Consider the following 20741-nt stretch of genomic DNA (forward strand, 5'->3'; position numbering starts at 1 on the left):
AAAGGGGAAACAGAAGAAGTCATGCGGGGAGTGCTCATCCTACTTGAAGGCTCAGATTGGGGTGTCTAAATGTGTGTGGATGTAACCAAGATTAGAAAAAAGGAGAGATAGGTAGTATGTTTGAGGAAAGGAACCTGGATGTTTTGGCTCTGAGTGAAATGAAGCTCAAGGGTAAAGGGGAAGAGTGGTTTGGGAATGTCTTGGGTGTAAAGTCAGGGGTTGGTGAGAGGACAAGAGCAAAGGAAGGCTTAGTACTCCTCCTGAAGCAGGATTGGTGGAACATGTAATAGAGTGTAAGAAAGTAAACTCTAGATTGATATGGATAAAACTGAAAGTGGATGGATTAAGATGGGTGATTGTTGGTGCCTATGCATCTGGTCATGAGAAGAAAGATCAAGAGAGGCAAGGGTTTTGGGAGCAGGTGAGTGAGTGTGTTAGCAGCTTTGATGCATGAGACCAGGTTATAGTGATGGGTGATTTGAATGCAAAGGTGAGTAATGTGGCAGTTGAAGTTATAATTGGAGTGCATGGGGTGTTCAGTGAGGTAAATGGAAATGGTCAACAGTGTGTGGATGTGTGTGCTGAAACAGGACTGGTGATTGGGAATACCTGGTTGAAATAAGTATACATATGTGAGTAGGAGAGATGGCCAGAGGGCCTTATGAATTAAGTGTTAATTGATAGACATATGAAAGAGAGACTTTTGGATGTCAATGTGCTGAGAAGGGCAGCTGGAGGGAAGTCTGATCACTACCTTGTGGAGGCGAAGATAATGATTTGTAGAGGTTTTCAGAAAAGAAGAGAGAATGTTGTGGAGAAGAGAGTGATGAGAGTAAGTGAGCTTGGAAAGGAGTCTTGTGTGAGGAAGTAAAAGGAGAGATTGAGTGCAAAATGGCAAAAGGTGAGAGCAAATGACGTAAGGAGAGTGGAGAAGGAATGGGATATATTTTTAGGGAAGCAGTGATGGCTTGCGCTAAAAATGCTTGAGGCATGAGAAAGGTGGGAGATGGGCAGATTAGAAAGGTTAGTGAGTGGTGGGATGAAGAAGTAAGATTGTTAGGTAAAGAGAAGAGAGAGGCATTTGGACAATTTTTGCAGGGAAGTAGTGCAAATGACTGGGAAATGTATAAAAGAAAGAGGCAGGAGGTCAAGAGAAAGATGCAAGAGGTGAAAAAGAGGGCAAATGAGAGTTGGGATGAGAGAGTTTCATTAAATTTTAGGGAGGATAGAAAGATGTTTTGAAAGGAGGTAAATAAAGGGCATCAGGTAAGAGAACAAATGGGAACATTGGTGAAGGGGGCTGATGCGAAGGTAATAACAAGTAATGGTGAGAGAAGTAGATGGTGTGAGTATTTTGAAGGTTTGAGGTAGTGAAAGGTTTGCAGAAGATGGAAGCTGGAAAGGTGGCGTATGTAGTGGTATTGCAGTGGAATTTATTAAAGAAGGGCTTGACTGTGTTGTTGATTGGGTGATAAGGATATTCAATGTATTTATGGATCATGGTGAAGTGCCTGAGGATTGGCAGAATGCATGCATAGTGCCATTGTACAAAGGCAAAGGTTTGTTGAAGGTTTGTTGAATGTGATTGATGATAGAGTGTCAGGTATAGGGTGTTTTGCTCAGGGTGGCATGCGAAGTGAGAGGGTCGGTTTGATAAACAGAGAAGAGGTAATGAAAGCTTTGTGGAAGATGGAAGCCAGAAAGGTGGCAGTTTTGGATGGTATTGCAGTGGAATTGATTAAAAAAGGGGTTGACTGTGTTGTTGATCAGGTGATAAGGATATTCACTGCATGTATGGATCATGGTGAAGTGCCTAAGGATTGGCAGAATGCATGCATAGTGCCATTGTACAAAGGGAAAGGAGATAAAGGTGAGTGCTCAAATTACAGAGGCATACATTTGGTGAGGTTTTCTGGGAAATTATATGGGAGGGTATTGATTGAGAAGGTAAGGGCATGTATAGAGCATCAGATTGGGGAAGAGCAGTGTGGTTTCAGAAGTGGTAGAGGATGTGTGGATCAGGTGTTTGGTTTGAAGAATATATGTGAGAAATGCTTGGAAAAACAGATGGATTTGTATGTAGCATTTATGGATCTAGAGAATGCATATGATAGGGTTAACAGAGATGCTTTGTGGAAGGTTTTGAGAGTATCTTGTGTGGGAGGTAAGTTGCTAGAAGCAGTGGAATGTTTTAACCATGGACGTAAGACATGTGTATGAGTAGGAAGAGAGGAAAGTGATAGGTTCGCAGTGAATGTCGGTTTGTGGCAAGGATGCGTGGTCTCCATGGTTGTTGTAGGTGAATGCAAGAGTTTTGGAGAGAGGGTCAAGTATGCAGTTTGTTGTGGATGAGAGGGCTTGCAAAGTGAGTCTGTTGTTGTTCACTGATGATACAGCATTGGTGGCTGATTCGGGTGAGAAACTGCAGAGGTTAGTGACTGAGTTTGTTAATGTATGTGAAAAAGAAAGTTGAGAGTAAATGTGAATAAGAGCAAGGTTATTAGGTTCAGTAGGGTTGAGGGACAAGTTAATTGGGATGTAAGTTTGAATGGAGAAAAACTGGAGGAAGAAGTGTTTTAGCTGTCTGGGAGTGGACTTAGCAGCGAATGGAACCATGGAAACGGAAGTGAGTCACAGGGTGGGGTAGGGGGTGAAGGTTCTGGGAGTGTTGATGAATGTGTGGAAGGCGAGAATGTTATCTTGGAGAGCAAAAATGGGTATGTTTGAAGGAATAGTGGTTCCAACAATGTTATATGGTTGCAAGGCATGGGCTATAGATACGATTGTGCAGAGGAGGGTGGATGTGTTGAAAATGAAATGTTTGAGGACAATATGTGGTGTGAGGTGGTTTGATTGAGTAGGTAATGAAAAGGTAAGAGAGATATGTGTTAATTTAAAGAGTGTGGTTGAGAGGGTGTTGAAATGATTTGGTCACATGGAGAGAATGAGAGAGGAAAGATTGACAAAGAGGACATATTTGTCAGAGGTAGAGAGAACAAGGAGAAGCAGGAGACCAAATTGGATGAGGAAGGATAAAGTGAAAAAGATTTTGAGTGATCGGGGCTTGAACATGCAGGAGGGTGAAAGGGTGCAAGGAATAGAGTGAATTGGAATTATGTGGTATACTGGAGTCGACGTGCTGTCACTGGATTAAACTAGAGCATGTGGAACATCTGGGGTAAACCATGGAAAGGTCTGTGGAGCATGGATGATGAAAGGGAGCTGTGGTTTCGATGCATTACACATGACAGCTAGAGACTGAGTGTGAACGAATGTGGCTTTTTTGTCTTTTCCTAGTGCTACCATGCTGGAGGGGGAGGGGGATGTTATTTCATATGTGGTGGCGTGGCAATGGGATTGGATGAAGGCAGCAAGTATGAATATGTACATGTGTATATATGTATATGTCTGTGTATGTATATGTATACGTATGTATACGTTGAAATGTATATGTATATATATGTGCGTGTGTGGGCCTTTATGTTAATTACATGTGTATGTGTGTGGATTGGGCCATCCCTCGTCTGTTTCCTCTTGCTATCTTCCTAACGCGGGAGATGGCAATTAAGTATGATAAATAGATATGATAATAAAATGGATACTGTGTAAGAAAAGGAAAGAAACTACTTTGTTTTGTACATTTTTGAATGTGTTATAAAAGCAAAACTTATGACCATGAATATAAATTCCAGGAATTGTTTGCTGACGTTACTTTGATGTGTGGTGAGAAGCGTTATGCTGTTCACAAGTTTGTCCTCTGCACTTGTAGTCCTTACTTTGAGAAGCTGTTTGAGAGCACACCATGTGACCACCCAGTGTTAGTCCTCACAGAGACCCCACCTGAAGCAGTAGAAGCACTGCTTGACTTTATGTACCTTGGGAAGGTAGATGTGAGCCCTGATGATTTAGATCAACTCCTTGACATTGCATATGAATTTAAGATAAGAGGACTGATAAGCCCAAAAGATGACCTAGAAAGACAGGTATGTACAGAGCATTTTTTAAAGTTCTCTATGAATAGATGCATGTTAAGTGTCCACAGTATGAATTGATACATATTAAGTGTCTTTAAGGTAGATTAACTAGGTACCACCTAATCAGAATGGGGGAATGACAAAGACAAAATCTGTAATGTGACGATCCTTGGAATTCTGATACTCTGAAGTAGAAATCAATTTCATTTCTGAGAAACATGGTTTATATTGTTAAAATGATTTTTAATTTTCCATTTTGATAAAGATTTGATATCTAGTCCATAACAGAAAAGAATAATTGAATAATAGTAAATGAATGGTACACCTGCACAAAGAATTCCAAGGCACTCTGTGGGAGGATTTTATTTGAAGGTTATAAAATGTTGGTTTTAGCATATTAATTAGGTGATCCACCCAGTCTGATTGTACTGTATTGTAATGTTCATAATTTTTTGTCTTGCAATTTTAACCTCTAGACAATGGGACTCCAAATACTTTAAGGGGTTTCCAATATGATGGTTTATCAAAATGAATAGAGGTAGCAAGTACGAATTACGTACGTGTTTATATGTATATGTCTGTGTATGTATATATATGTATATGTTAAAATGTATAGGTACGTATATGTGCATGTGTGGATGTGCATGTATATGTATATGTGTGTATGTGGGTGGGTTGGGCCATTCTTTTTTCTGTTTCCTTGTGCTACCTCATTAATGCGGGAGACAGCGACAAAGTATAATAAAAAGAAATAAATATTTTAGTTATAGATTAATAGGAAATGTCAGAAAGTTAAGAAACAAAGGCAGTCTTGCCTTATATGGAGCTGAGCAGATATTTAGTTTGTCTGCCAGATGTTGATGCTGACTTGACAGATTCATTTCTTTTGGTTCCAAGCCACCTACATGCTTAGGTACTTGTCATATATTTGTCCTGATTTTATGATTACATGCCACATCCTTGGACCTGGAAAGCCCTCGGGAGGATTTAGCAAGGACCTGGGGAGGACCTGAGAAGACTTGGGTAAGATTTAGGAAGGCCCATGGCAGAACTGTGGAAAACTTGGGGAAGACCATGGGTGGACCAGTGGAGAATCTTGAGAAGACTTGGGAAAAGCCTGAAGAAGACTTGGGTAGCCTTCTTCCTTTCACCCTCTTACAAACTCAGACACCAGACTGCAGTTTCTTTCTCGAGTCTACCACCAGAGTCTTTTCATCTGCAAACACCCAACTGACAGACCTCCTTGCCTTCCCCTTCTCCAACAGACTACAGACCTGCCCCCTTTTCAAAACCATTGTATTTACTTACCCAACAACCCCATCCATATAAAGGTTAGTCAGCCTTGGTGACATCACACACTGTTGGTGCAAACCTACCTTCACCTGGAGCCCCTTCTGCTTCTCTTTCTGCTCACCCACTTGCCTTACTCTTTTTATTAGGGCTCATCACTGCTTCTAGTAGCTTTCCTATCACAGTGTATATTCAAGATGCCTTCCACAAATCATCTCTATCAGTCCTATCATACAGATTCTTCAGATCCTTAAATGTCTCGTACAGATTTTTCTCTTTTTCTAAGTATTTCTCATACAAATTCTTCAAAGTAAACACCTGATCCATACATCCTCTACCACAGTGCTTCTCCTCAGTTTGATGCTCTGTGCATGCTACCAACCAAACAGTCAGCATTGTCTCATACAGTTAACCAGGTACACTCAGCAAACATTTAATTTATTTATTTTTATTATACTTTGTTGCTGTCTCCCGCATTAGTGAGGTAGCACAAGGAAACAGATGAAAGAATTGCCCAATCCACCCACATACACATGTATGTACATACACGTCCACACACGCGTGTATACATACCTATACATTTCACCGTATACATATATATATACATACACAGACATATACATATATGTACATAATTCATACTTGCTACCTTTATTCATTCCCGTCGCCACCTCGCCACACATGAAATGACAACCCCCTCCCCCTGCATGCGCGTGAAGTAGCGCTAGGAAAAGACAACAAAGGCCACATTCGTTCACACTCAGTCTCTAGCTGTCATGTATAATGCACCGAAACCAGAGCTCCCTTTCCACATCCAGGCTCCACAAAACTTTCCATGGTTTCCCCTAGACGCTTCACATGCCCTGGTTCAATCCATTAACAGCATGTCGACCCCTGTATACCACATTGTTCCAATTCACTCTATTCCTTGCCTGCCTTTCACCCTCCTGCATGTTCAGGCCCTGATCGCTCAGAATCTTTTTCACTCCATCCTTCTCCCTCCAATTTGGTCTCCCACTTCTCCTCATTCCCCCCACCTCTGACACATATATCCTCTTTGTCAATCTTTCCTCACTCATTCTCTCCATGTGACCAAACCATTTCAAAACACCCTCTTCTGCTCTCTCAACCACACTCTTTTTATTACCATACATCTCTCTTACCCTTTCATTACTTACTCGATCAAACCAACTCACACCACATATTGTCCTCAAACATCTCATTTCCAACACATCCACCCTCCTCTGCACAACCCTATCTGTAGCCCATGCCTTGCAACCATATAACATTGTTGGAACCAGTATTCCTTCAAACGTGCCCATTTTTGCTTTCCGAGATAATGTTCTCGCCCTCCATACATTTTTCAATGCTCGCAAAACTTTCGCCCCTTCCCCACCCTGTGATTCACTTCTGCTTCCATGGTTCCATCCCCTGCCAAATCCACTCCCAGATATCTAAAACACTTCACTTCCTCCAGGATTTTCTCCATTCAAACTTACCTCCCAATTGATTCATCCCTCAGTCCTACTGTACCTAATAACCTTGTTCTTATTCACATTTACTCTCAGCTTTCTTCTTTCACACACTTTACCAAACTCAGTCACCAGCTTCTGTAGTTTCTCACCAGAATCAGCCACCAGTGCTGTATCATCAACAAACAACAACTGACTCACTTCCCAAGCCCTCTCTTCCACAACAGACTGCATACTTGCCCCTCTCTCCAAAACTCTTGCATTCACCTCCCTAACAACCCCATCCATAAACAAATTAAACAACCATAGAGACATCACACACCCCTGCCACAAACTGACATTCACTAGGAACCAATCACTTTCCTCTCTTCCTACTCTTACACATGCCTTACTTCCTCTATAAAAACTTTTTACTTCACTGCTTGTAGCAACTTGCCTCCCACACCATATAATCTTAATACCTTCCACAGAGCATCTCTATCAACTCTATCATATGCCTTCTTCAGATCCATAAATGCTACATACAAATCCATTTGCTTTTCTAAGTATTTTTCACATACATTCTTCAAAGCAAACACCTGATCCACACATCCTCTACTGCTTCTGAAACCACACTGCTCCTCCCCAATCTGATGCTCTGTACATGCTTTCACCCTCTCAGTCAATACCTTCCCATATAATTTCCCATGAATACTCAACAGACATATATCTCTGTAATTTGAGCACTCACCTTTATCCCCTTTGCCTTTTTACAGTGGCATTATGCATGCATTCTGCCAATCCGCAGGCACCTCACCATAAGGGGAAACAGAAGAAGGAGTCACACGGAGTGCTCATCCTCCTCAAAGGCTCTGATTGGGGTGTCTAAATGTGTGTGGATGTAACCAAGATGAGAAAAAAGGAGAGATAGGTAGTATGTTTAAGGAAAGGAACCTGGATGTTTTGGCTCTGAGTGAAACGAAGCTCAAGGGTAAAGGGAAAGAGTGGTTTGGGAATGTCTTAGGAGTAAAGTCAGGGGTTAGTGAGAGGACAAGAGCAAGGGAAGGATTAGCACTACTGAAACAGGAGTGGTGGGAGTATGTGATAGAGTGTAAAAAAGTAAACTCTAGATTGATATGGGTAAAACTGAAAGTTGATGGAGAGAGATGGGTGATTATTGGTGCATATGCACCTAGGCATAAGAAGAAAGATCATGAGAGGCAAGTGTTTTGGGAGCAGCTGAATGAGTGTGATAGTGGTTTTGATGCACGAGACCGGGTTATAGAGATGGGTGATTTGAATGCAAAGGTGAGTAATGTGGCAGTTGAGGGAATAATTGGTATACATGGGGTGTTCAGTGCTGTAAATGGAAATGGTGAAGAGCTTGTAGATTTATGTGCTGAAAAAGGACTGGTGATTGGGAATACCTGGTTTAAAAAGAGAGATATACATAAGTGTATGTATATAAATAGGAGAGATGGCCAGAGAGCGTTATTGGATTATGTGTTAATTGATAGGCGCGCAAGAGAGACTTTTGGATGTTAATGTGCTGAGAGGTGCAACTGGAGGGATGTCTGATCATTATCTTGTGAAGGCGAAGGTGAAGATTTGTAGGGGTTTTCAGAAAAGAAGAGAGAATGTTGGGGTGAAGAGAGTGGTGAGAGTAAGTGAGCTTGGGAAGGAGACTTGTGTGAGGAAGTACCAGGAGAGACTGAGTACAGAATGGAAAAAGGTGAGAACAAAGGAGGTAAGGGGAGTGGGGGAGGAATGGGATGTATTTAGGGAAGTAGTGATGGCTTGCGCAAAAGATGCTTGTGGCATGAGAAGCATGGGAGGTGGGCAGATTAGAAAGGGTAGTGAATAGTGGTTTGAAGAAGTAAGATTACTAGTGAAAGAGAAGAGAGAGGCATTTGGACGATTTTTGCAGGGAAATAATGCAAATGAGTGGGAGATGTATAAAAGAAAGGTGCAGGAGGTCAAGAGAAAGGTGCAAGAGGTGAAAAAGAGGGCAAATGAGAGTTGGGGTGAGAGAGTATCATTAAATTTTAAGGGAGAATAAAAAGATGTTTTGGAAGGAGGTAAATAAAGTGTGTGAGACAAGGGAACAAATGGGAACCTCAGGGAAGGGGGCTAATGGGGAGATGATAACAAGTAGTGGTGATGTGAGAAGGAGATGGAGTGAGTATTCTGAAGGTTTGTTGAATTTGTTTGATGATAGAGTGGCAGATATAGTGTGTTTTGGTCGAGGTTCTGTGCAAAGTGAGAGGGTTAGGGAAAATGATTTGGTAAATAGAGAAGAGGTAGTAAAAGCTTTGCGGAAGATGAAAGCCGGCAAGGCAGCGGGGTTGGATGGTAATGCTGTGGAATTTATCAAAAAAGTGGGTGACTGTATTATTGACTGGTTGGTAAGGTTAATTAATGTATGTATGACTCATGGTGAGGTGCCTGAGGATTGGCGGAATGCTTGCATAGTGCCATTGTACAAAGGCAAACGGGACAAAGGTGAGTCCTCAAATTACAGAGGTATAAGTTTGTTGAGTATCCCTGGGAAATTATATGGGAGGGTATTGATTGAGAGGGTGAAGGCATATACAGAGCATCAGATTGGGGAAGAGCAGTGTGGTTTCAGAAGTGGTAGAGGATGTGTGGATCAGGTATTTGCTTTGAAGAATGTATGTGAGAAATACTTAGAAAAGCAAATGGATTTGTATGTAGTATATATGGATCTGGAGAAGGCATATGATAGAGTTGATAGAGATGCTCTGTGTAAGGTATTAAGAATATATGGTGTGGGAGGCAAGTTGTTAAAAGCAGTGAAAAGTTTTTATCGAGGATGTAAGGCATGTGTATGTGTAGGAAGAGAGGAAAGTGATTGGTTCTCAGTGAATGTAGGTTTGCGGCAGGGGTGTGTGATGTCTCCATGGTTGTTTAATTTGTTTATGGATGGGGTTGTTAGGGAGGTGAATGCAAGAGTTTAGGAAAGAGGGGCAAGTATGCAGTCTGTTGTAGATGAGAGAGCGTGGGAAGTGAGTCAGTTGTTGTTCACTGATGATACAGCGCTGGTGGCTGATTCATGTGAGGAACTGCAGAAGCTGGTGACTGAGTTTGGTAAAGTGTGTGAGAGAAGAAAGTTGAGAGTAAATGTGAATAAGAGCAAGGTTATTAGGTACAGTAGGGTTGAGGGTCAAGTCAATTGGGAGGTAAGTTTGAATGGAGAAAAACTGGAGGAAGTGAAGTGTTTTAGATATCTGGGAGTGGATTTGGCAGTGGATGGAACCATGGAAGCGGAAGTGAATCATAGGGTGGGGGAGGGGGCGAAAATTCTGGGAGGGTTGAAGAATGTGTGGAAGTCGAGAACATTATCTCGGAAAGCAAAAATAGATATGTTTGAAGGAATAGTGGTTCCAACAATGTTGTATGGTTGCGAGGCATGGGCTATGGATAGAGTTGTGCGGAGGAGGGTGGATTTGCTGGAAATGAGATGTTTGAGGACAATATGTGGTGTGAGGTGGTTTGATCGAGTAAGTAATGATAGGGTAAGAGAGATGTGTGGTAATAAAAAGAGTGTGGTTGAGAGAGCAGAAGATGGTGTTTTGAAATGGATTGGTCACATGGAGAGAATGAGTGAGGAAAGATTGACCAAGAGGATATATGTGTCAGAGGTGGAGGGAACGAGGAGAAGTGGGAGACCAAATTGGAGGTGGAAAGATGGAGTGAAAAAGATTTTGAGTGATTGAGGCCTGAACATGCAGGAGTGTGAAAGGCATGTAAGGAATAGAGTGAATTGGAACGATATGGTATACTGGGGCCAACATGCTGTCAGTGGATTGAACCAGGGCATGTGAAGCGTCTGGGGTAAACCATGGAAAGTTCTGTGGGGCCTGGATGTGGAAAGGGAGCTGTGGTTTTGGTGCATTATTACATGACAGCTAGAGACTGAGTGTGAACGAATGTGGCCTTTGTTGTCTTTTCCTAGCGCTACCTTGCACACATGAGGGGGGAGGGGGTTGTTATTACATGTGTGGCGAGGTGGCGATGGGAATGAATAAAGGCAGTATGAATTATGTACATGTGTATATATGTATATGTCTGTGTGTGTATATATATGTATAAGCTGAGATGTATAGGTATGTTTATTTGCATGTGTGGACGTGTTTGTATATACATGTGTATATGGGTGGGTTGGGCCATTCTTTCGTCTGTTTCCTTGCGCTACCTCGCTAACGTGGGAGACAGCAACAAAGCAAAATAAAATAGAATATAAAATAAAGTAGTTAGGAACATTATGCAGGAGCTTTAGGTGTAGGAACATTAGGTAGAGCCTCTGTAAACAGTGTGTTGGAGTTGTCCTCTGCTCGTGGCTTGTAAAGGTGAGCCAGTAAAGGCTAAGAAGTGGCACTGAAGTTCATTAGTTATGGAGATTATTGCCATGGCTACCCCCTTGAGGGAGTTCCACTTGGGAATAGGCATCAGAGATATAGATATATAGATAGATAGATAGATAGATAGAAGTATAAAAGAAAGAGACAGGAGGTCAAGAGAAAGGTGCAAGAGGTGAAAAAAAGGGCAAATGAGAGTTGGGGTGAGAGACTATCAGTAAATTTTTAGGGAGAATAAAAAGATGTTCTGGAAGGTGGTAAATAGGGTGCGTAAGACAAGGGAGCAAATGGGAACTTCAGTGAAGGGCGTAAATGGGGAGGTGATAACAAGTAGTGGTGATGTGAGAAGGAGATGGAATGAGTATTTTGAAGGTTTGTTGAATGTGTCTGATGACAGAGTGGCAGATATAGGGTGTTTGGGTCGAGGTGGTGTGCAAAGTGAGAGGGTTAGGGAAAATGATTTGGTAAACAGAGAAGAGGTAGTAAAAGCTTTGCAGAAGATGAAAGCCGGCAAGGCAGCAGGTTTGGATGGTATTGCAGTGGAATTTATTAAAAAAGGGGGTGACTGTATTGTTGACTGGTTGGTAAGGTTATTTAATGTATGTATGACTCATGGTGAGGTGCCTGAGGATTGGCGGAATGCATGCATAGTGCCATTGTACAAAGGCAAAGGGGATAAGAGTGAGTGCTCAAATTACAGAGGTATAAGTTTGTTGAGTATTCCTGGTAAATTATATGGGAGGGTACTGATTGAGAGGGTGAAGGCATGTACAGAGCATCAGATTGGGGAAGAGCAGTGTGGTTTCAGAAGTGGTAGAGGATGTGTGGATCAGGTGTTTGCTTTGAAGAATGTATGTGAGAAATACTTAGAAAAGCAAATGGATTTGTATGTAGCATTTATGGATCTCGAGAAGGCATATGATAGAGTTGATAGAGATGCTCTGTGGAAGGTATTAAGAATATATGGTGTGGGAGGCAAGTTGTTAGAAGCAGTGAAAAGTTTTTATCGAGGATGTAAGGCATGTGTACGTGTAGGAAGAGAGGAAAGTGATTGGTTCTCAGTGAATGTAGGTTTGCGGCAGGGGTGTGTGATGTCTCCATGGTTGTTTAATTTGTTTATGGATGGGGTTGTTAGGGAGGTAAATGCAAGAGTTTTGGAAAGAGGGGCAAGTATGAAGTCTGTTGGGGATGAGAGAGCTTGGGAAGTGAGTCAGTTGTTGTTCGCTGATGATACAGCGCTGGTGGCGGATTCATGTGAGAAACTGCAGAAGCTGGTGACGGAGTTTGGTAAAGTGTGTGGAAGAAGAAAGTTAAGAGTAAATGTGAATAAGAGCAAGGTTATTAGGTACAGTAGGGTTGAGGGTCAAGTCAATTGGGAGGTGAGTTTGAATGGAGAAAAACTGGAGGAAGTGAAGTGTTTTAGATATCTGGGAGTGGATCTGGCAGCGGATGGAACCATGGAAGCGGAAGTGGATCATAGGGTGGGGGAGGGGGCGAAAATTTTGGGAGCCTTGAAAAATGTGTGGAAGTCGAGAACATTATCCCGGAAAGCAAAAATGGGTATGTTTGAAGGAATAGTGGTTCCAACCATGTTGTATGGTTGCGAGGCATGGGCTATGGATAGAGTTGTGCGGAGGAGGATGGATTTGCTGGAAATGAGATGCTTTGAGGACAATATGTGGTGTGAGGTGGTTTGATCGAGTAAGTAATGATAGGGTAAGAGAGATGTGTGGTAATAAAAAGAGTGTGGTTGAGAGAGCAGAAGATGGTGTTTTGAAATGGATTGGTCACATGGAGAGAATGAGTGAGGAAAGATTGACCAAGAGGATATATGTGTCAGAGGTGGAGGGAACGAGGAGAAGTGGGAGACCAAAATGGAGGTGGAAAGATGGAGTGAAAAAGGATTTTGAGTGATTGAGGCCTGAACATGCAGGAGTGTGAAAGGCATGTAAGGAATAGAGTGAATTGGAACGATATGGTATACTGGGGCCAACATGCTGTCAGTGGATTGAACCAGGGCATGTGAAGCGTCTGGGGTAAACCATGGAAAGTTCTGTGGGGCCTGGATGTGGAAAGGGAGCTGTGGTTTTGGTGCATTATTACATGACAGCTAGAGACTGAGTGTGAACGAATGTGGCCTTTGTTGTCTTTTCCTAGCGCTACCTTGCACACATGAGGGGGGAGGGGGTTGTTATTACATGTGTGGCGAGGTGGCGATGGGAATGAATAAAGGCAGTATGAATTATGTACATGTGTATATATGTATATGTCTGTGTGTGTATATATATGTATAAGCTGAGATGTATAGGTATGTTTATTTGCATGTGTGGACGTGTTTGTATATACATGTGTATATGGGTGGGTTGGGCCATTCTTTCGTCTGTTTCCTTGCGCTACCTCGCTAACGTGGGAGACAGCAACAAAGCAAAATAAAATAGAATATAAAATAAAGTAGTTAGGAACATTATGCAGGAGCTTTAGGTGTAGGAACATTAGGTAGAGCCTCTGTAAACAGTATGTTGGAGTTGTCCTCTGCTCGTGGCTTGTAAAGGTGAGCCAGTAAAGGCTAAGAAGTGGCACTGAAGTTCATTAGTTATGGAGATTATTGCCATGGCTACCCCCTTGAGGGAGTTCCACTTGGGAATAGGCATCAGAGATATAGATATATAGATAGATAGATAGATAGATAGAAGTATAAAAGAAAGAGACAGGAGGTCAAGAGAAAGGTGCAAGAGGTGAAAAAAAGGGCAAATGAGAGTTGGGGTGAGAGACTATCAGTAAATTTTTAGGGAGAATAAAAAGATGTTCTGGAAGGTGGTAAATAGGGTGCGTAAGACAAGGGAGCAAATGGGAACTTCAGTGAAGGGCGTAAATGGGGAGGTGATAACAAGTAGTGGTGATGTGAGAAGGAGATGGAATGAGTATTTTGAAGGTTTGTTGAATGTGTCTGATGACAGAGTGGCAGATATAGGGTGTTTGGGTCGAGGTGGTGTGCAAAGTGAGAGGGTTAGGGAAAATGATTTGGTAAACAGAGAAGAGGTAGTAAAAGCTTTGCAGAAGATGAAAGCCGGCAAGGCAGCAGGTTTGGATGGTATTGCAGTGGAATTTATTAAAAAAGGGGGTGACTGTATTGTTGACTGGTTGGTAAGGTTATTTAATGTATGTATGACTCATGGTGAGGTGCCTGAGGATTGGCGGAATGCATGCATAGTGCCATTGTACAAAGGCAAAGGGGATAAGAGTGAGTGCTCAAATTACAGAGGTATAAGTTTGTTGAGTATTCCTGGTAAATTATATGAGAGGGTACTGATTGAGAGGGTGAAGGCATGTACAGAGCATCAGATTGGGGAAGAGCAGTGTGGTTTCAGAAGTGGTAGAGGATGTGTGGATCAGGTGTTTGCTTTGAAGAATGTATGTGAGAAATACTTAGAAAAGCAAATGGATTTGTATGTAGCATTTATGGATCTCGAGAAGGCATATGATAGAGTTGATAGAGATGCTCTGTGGAAGGTATTAAGAATATATGGTGTGGGAGGCAAGTTGTTAGAAGCAGTGAAAAGTTTTTATCGAGGATGTAAGGCATGTGTACGTGTAGGAAGAGAGGAAAGTGATTGGTTCTCAGTGAATGTAGGTTTGCGGCAGGGGTGTGTGATGTCTCCATGGTTGTTTAATTTGTTTATGGATGGGGTTGTTAGGGAGGTAAATGCAAGAGTTTTGGAAAGAGGGGCAAGTATGAAGTCTGTTGGGGATGAGAGAGCTTGGGAAGTGAGTCAGTTGTTGTTCGCTGATGATACAGCGCTGGTGGCGGATTCATGTGAGAAACTGCAGAAGCTGGTGACGGAGTTTGGTAAAGTGTGTGGAAGAAGAAAGTTAAGAGTAAATGTGAATAAGAGCAAGGTTATTAGGTACAGTAGGGTTGAGGGTCAAGTCAATTGGGAGGTGAGTTTGAATGGAGAAAAACTGGAGGAAGTGAAGTGTTTTAGATATCTGGGAGTGGATCTGGCAGCGGATGGAACCATGGAAGCGGAAGTGGATCATAGGGTGGGGGAGGGGGCGAAAATTTTGGGAGCCTTGAAAAATGTGTGGAAGTCGAGAACATTATCCCGGAAAGCAAAAATGGGTATGTTTGAAGGAATAGTGGTTCCAACCATGTTGTATGGTTGCGAGGCGTGGGCTATGGATAGAGTTGTGCGCAGGAGGATGGATGTGCTGGAAATGAGATGCTTGAGGACAATGTGTGGTGTGAGGTGGTTTGATCGAGTAAGTAACGTAAGGGTAAGAGAGATGTGTGGAAATAAAAAGAGCGTGGTTGAGAGAGCAGAAGAGGGTGTTTTGAAATGGTTTGGGCACATGGAGAGAATGAGTGAGGAAAGATTGACCAAGAGGATATATGTGTCGGAGGTGGAGGGAACGAGGAGAAGAGGGAGACCAAATTGGAGGTGGAAAGATGGAGTGAAAAGGATTTTGTGTGATCGGGGCCTGAACATGCAGGAGGGTGAAAGGAGGGCAAGAAATAGAGCGAATTGGAGTGATGTGGTATACAGGGGTTGACGTGCTGTCAGTGGATTGAACCAGGGCATTTGAAGCGTCCGGGGTAAACCATGGAAAGCTGTGTAGGTATGTATATTTGCGTGTGTGGACGTGTGTATGTACATGTGTATGGGGGGGGGGGGTTGGGCCATTTCTTTCGTCTGTTTCCTTGCGCTACCTCGCAAACGCGGGAGACAGCGACAAAGTATAAAAAAAAAAAAAAAAAAAAAAAGATAGATAGATAGAGAGAGGTTTGGTTATAAGAAAAGTATGTATAAGAAAGCTGTAGAGGGTGTGCTGATATGGTTTAGACATATGGGAAAGATAAGAGAAGAAAGGATGACTAAGTGCGTATATGTGTTAGAAGTGTGAGGAACAAGGAAAAAGGACAAACCAAAGTGGAGGTAGAAGGATGGAGTAAAGATCCTTTGAAGGCTTGGGCCTTGAACATAAGGACATTTCTTTGTCTGCTCCCTGCATTACCCCACTGCCATGGGAAATGGTGAGCATGATTGAAAGAAGAAACAAGATACACTCAATAAGAAACAACTGGGTTTGTTCATCGTTCGGTAAGATTTGCATAGCTAGGTATCAATGTATAATGTCCATTTGATAAGAGAAATCTTGGAAGAGAATCCTAGGAAGTCAATATGCACTGCATCATGTAGAGTGAACTAACCCAAAACAAGTTTTTCAGGATTTTGAAATATAAGTGAAAGAGGAAAAGTTACTATACTCAAGTGCTTCATGATTTACATAAAGAGACTATCCAAGATAAGATGCCATATGTGGAACTGGTTGAAGAAATTGAAAATGAAAATTTATTGGATTACATTCTCCTCAGTGCTAAGGCAACTTTCCATACTGGGAAAGGTTGGTTGATATGATTGCCACATATAGAGTAATGAAAAGCCATCGATGTTCTATGAATGGGAAAGAGATTCTTTTAGAAATAATGTCTGGCCTGGTGTGGTATGGCAGAATTAAAGATCTAGGTCCCTTTTTCTTTGCAAAAGCTATGGGCATAGATCCTGTTCATTTGGAAGAGCATTATCAATTTCTAGAGCCCTTGCTTTTTTGCTATGGCATTCTAAATACTGTTGTCTCTAATCAAGATGGGGCTCCTTGCCGATACATACACAGTGTTTAGGCATACTTTAATGAAGGTTTTCAATTAGATGCAGTGGTAATGATCCCTTATCAGTTAAGTCCCCAGATGTAACACCTTTAAAGTGTTTTGCATTAGCTTTTATCATGTCAGAGGTGTTACAAGAGTTACAGTTGTGCCATATTTATATTTGTATGGCACTGGAATAAGAAAAATAATTCCACAGATGCTGATGAATGTGTTTTGCAATGTATATGAAAGATTTTTTGTGCAGAGGTACTAATGGTGCTCCTTTGGAAATAAGTATTATTCTTTAGGAGTAGATATAGATATAATAATATTGTTTTATTTATCCAAAATTTGCATTGATCTTAATGAAATAGATGGGCTCCTAAGGATGGGTAGATTGCCTAAATGGAGCCATTGCATAAATGCGATAGGGACAAAAATAATTGTGTGAATAAAAGAAGTATTATAAGTTTGTTGAGTTTACCTGCAGTGGGTAGTAGATGGTAGGCAGCCAATGACTTGGAAGGCATAGTACCAGTACTACTTGCCTGAGTACTGGGAGGGTTAGTGAAGTAGCACTCCAGTGGTTGTCAAGCTGCACTCCTATGACTCAGGTAGCTGTCTTTCTCTTTGCCTCACCTACATGTAAACTACTGGCATTCTTTTCACTAATGTACAATCTCTCTTTGTCATACATAACACCTGACAGTAAACTCACACAGCTCATTCTTCATGCCTCTAGATTTTCCTGTAGTGAGCACTGTGTGCTAGCCCTGCCTTTTGGCAAGATGGTAGGATTAGTAGATACAAGTATTAGGTAAGAACATTTAGGCTGGAGCATTACGTAGAAAGAGTGATTAGTTGGGTAGAAGTAGTCGGTATGAGCCTGTGTAAGCACTGTGCGAGAGTTGCCGTCTGTCAGTGGCCTGTTAAGGGTAAGGCTTTAAAGACTTAAGTGGTGCTGGAGTTCACTAGTTATGGAGACTATTGATGTGGCCAGAAGTGGCACTGGAGTTCACTAGTTATGGGGACTATTGCTGTGGCCACCCTCGTGAGGAAGTTCCAATTGGAAAAGATGTCAGAGACATAGATACATTGATGGAGTTTATCTGCTGAATTTTGTCAGAGACTAGTGATTTAAAGGTTAGCAGTATGCACAGAGCATCCGATTGGGGAAGAGGAACAATGGGCTTCAAGTGGTAGAGGGTGTGTGGATCCAGTGTTGGCTTTAAAGAAATTTTTTGAGAAATAATTAGAGAAAGAGAATGTGTGGATCCAGGAGGCTAATGATATGAATATATGGCATGGAAAGAAAACTGCTTGAAGTAGTGAGAAGTGTCTATCAAGATGTCAGAGTGTACACAAATAGGAAAAGAGGAAGATGAGTGATTCCAGGTGGAGGTGAGTTTTCAGTAAGGGTATGTGATGTCACTATAGCTGTTTAATCTGTTTATTTACCTGGGGGAGGAAGAAGGTAAACATAAGCATCTTGTGAGTCTGTAGTCTATTGGGATGTGGGGTCTTGGGAGGTGAGTTGGTTGCTCTTTGCTGATGACACAACTCTGGAAGTAGACTCAAGTTAGAAAATGCAGAAGATGGTCTTTGAGTATGGGAGAGTGTATGAGAGAAAATTGAGAATTAATGTAAAATGTAAGGTTATTAAATTTAGCAGGGGAGAGAGACATTATGTGGAGTATGAGTTTGAATGGTAAGAACTTAGTGGAAGGGGAGTGTTTTAGATATTTGAGAGTAAACATGGTATTAAATGGAACCAAGGCAGCTGAAGTAAGCCAAAGAGTGGATGAGGAGGCTATGGGCCTGTCTGCATTTGGGAGAGTGTTGTAGGAAAGGGCAAAGATGGGTATTTTTGATGGCACTGTATCATAGTCTCACTGGTGTTATATGGATGGAGGCATGGGCCATAAATAAAAAAGTATGGAAGAGGGTGCCTGTGTTGGAAGTGAAATGTTTGAAAACAGTATGTGGTGCAAGGAGGGTTGATTGAACAAGAAATGATAGAGTAAGAGAGAGGTGTAGTAATAAGAGGAGTATGTGCTGAAATGATTTGGACATAAGGAGAGGTTAACTTAAAGGGTATCACTGAAAACATGTTTTGCTTGAAGAATCCATATCTCTGAGTTTGTTTTATTTTACACACAGGCCTGATTTGGATTTATTACTCCAGTGGATGTAAAATACCCATACATTGAAAATCTCCTCTCCATTGAAATCAGTTTAACTGTGCGAATCATAGAAATTATCGGAAATTTTCAAGTGTGTCTGTCTGTCTGTACGTACGTCTGCGGACATAACCGTTCGCTCGCATATCGTCTATAAGTGAATGAATGCTTTGGAGGTGACTTGTTGCCTCTCCCTTTTAACCCAGTTGGGAACTTTAAGGCTTAGACTATTTACTGTCCAGTAGTTTTTTCAGGCAGTTTATCATTTTAGGTTCGTTTTTTGATAAACTGTTATTGTTATAAGTTTGGGCTCTGGAAGGAGTTATTGTTTTTGACTTTCGTGTCCAGAAACAGGATATTTTCTTTTTACAGTCTTGATGAGTGTAGATTATGACGGCCCAGTTTTTGCTAGGACTGAATTTATTAAGTTCAGAAAAAGCCTTGTATTTGCCCTCTGTTGGAATGTCACCAGAGAGCTGTATATTGTATACCCATTGGCTTTTCTTAAAAACCAAGATTGCGTAGAGGACCTTTTATTTGTTCACCAAGATTCTGAAAACTTCTCTTGGCAAGATACATTTACTATGTGGATTTAGAACAACCTTGTTTTAACTGAACCTGGGCTTTTTGCTCGAATGCTTGATGTAAGATGTTCTTTATCATGGCCATCCTGAAAGTCAGTTTGTTGAAAGAATTATGGTAACAGGGGCTTAGGCACCCCTTTTCCACCTTCATGAAATGGTACCTTAGTTTAGACATTATTGATCTACCCAGTATGGCTTTAAGAATTCCTCCCTCAGGAGAAGTGGTTTCTAGAGTTCATCTGATTTGTCAGTGAAAGTTTTTTCTTGCCTTGGAATTAGTCTTACCTGAAAGTTTTTTCTCAAACACTCTCCTTCATGTTGTTATGTTCTCATGCTTGGAGGATTGACTGGAGAAGAGAGATATGAAGGATTTTAAAACTGAAAAGCTTTTATTCTCCAAGGTCATGTCCTTCAAAAAATTTTCCTGTTTTTTTGCTCTTTCAGTCCTTCTTTTCAAAATGATATAGTTTTCCTTTACCTTCGGTTACTGCCTTGGGTTGGTGCTTACATTCTGCAAATTGTTAGCTCCAAGCATCTTCTAGGAGGCGGGTCAATGACATCAGCCTGTTAGTGGTTGCTGTTTCACCGAGCATCTGCAAATACATTAGGATCATTTCTAAAGAGTTTGTAAAGGTTATTGCTTGCTCACTGAATTATGAGGGTAGGAAGGTCCTGACCTGTTTCTTTTCAGAGATTATATTTCATGCTCATGGGACACTACCTTGGAGAGAAAAGGTTTTCTAGTGTTCAAAACCTACATTTCTTGTTACCAGTTCAAAATGATAATAAAAGAATTTTTACAGGTTGTAAAACAGGCAACAGAACAGAAACTTGAGGCAAAGAAATCTGTTGTGGAAGAGCCTTCAGTTACAGATACATCAGAAAGCACTCCATCACAGGTGGGTAGTAATATTTGTCCCCTGATGGTTGAAGAGCACAGGAATTTTGGATCCAGTAAGGTATCTTTAATTCGTGTTCCATCACTTGTACTTTGCAGTAGTTATCACATTTTTTTGTGTGCTGATTGGTTATTGATTTTATGCTGCAATGATCACATATATATGCTAAATTCATAGAATTGAGAATCATATGTTCAGTGTTTTAAAAGTGGAAAAATGGGAAAGTGTTTTTTTAAGCAAAAGATGCCCGGACTCAGTTGAATCATACCAAATATATTTTAGAGTGCAAAACTTGAAAGATAGGGATAGTTCATGATTGCGATAACCTCTAAGGGTA

General features: G+C 41.5%; 1 protein-coding gene across 2 annotated transcripts in view; it reads left to right on the forward strand.

Annotated features, from left to right (window-relative positions):
- Nucleotides 1-20741, forward strand: part of LOC139760937 (uncharacterized) — a 161801-nt gene that overhangs the window by 130209 nt on the left and 10851 nt on the right. For both annotated transcript variants that reach the window (XM_071684724.1, XM_071684725.1), the window contains 2 exons: nucleotides 3693-3983; nucleotides 20309-20404. In XM_071684724.1, the coding sequence (XP_071540825.1) occupies nucleotides 3693-3983; nucleotides 20309-20404 (387 nt within the window). The remainder of the gene's footprint in view (nucleotides 1-3692; nucleotides 3984-20308; nucleotides 20405-20741) is intronic.

Source organism: Panulirus ornatus, chromosome 38, assembly GCF_036320965.1.
Source record: "Panulirus ornatus isolate Po-2019 chromosome 38, ASM3632096v1, whole genome shotgun sequence".
Taxonomy (NCBI): Eukaryota; Metazoa; Arthropoda; class Malacostraca; order Decapoda; family Palinuridae; genus Panulirus; species Panulirus ornatus.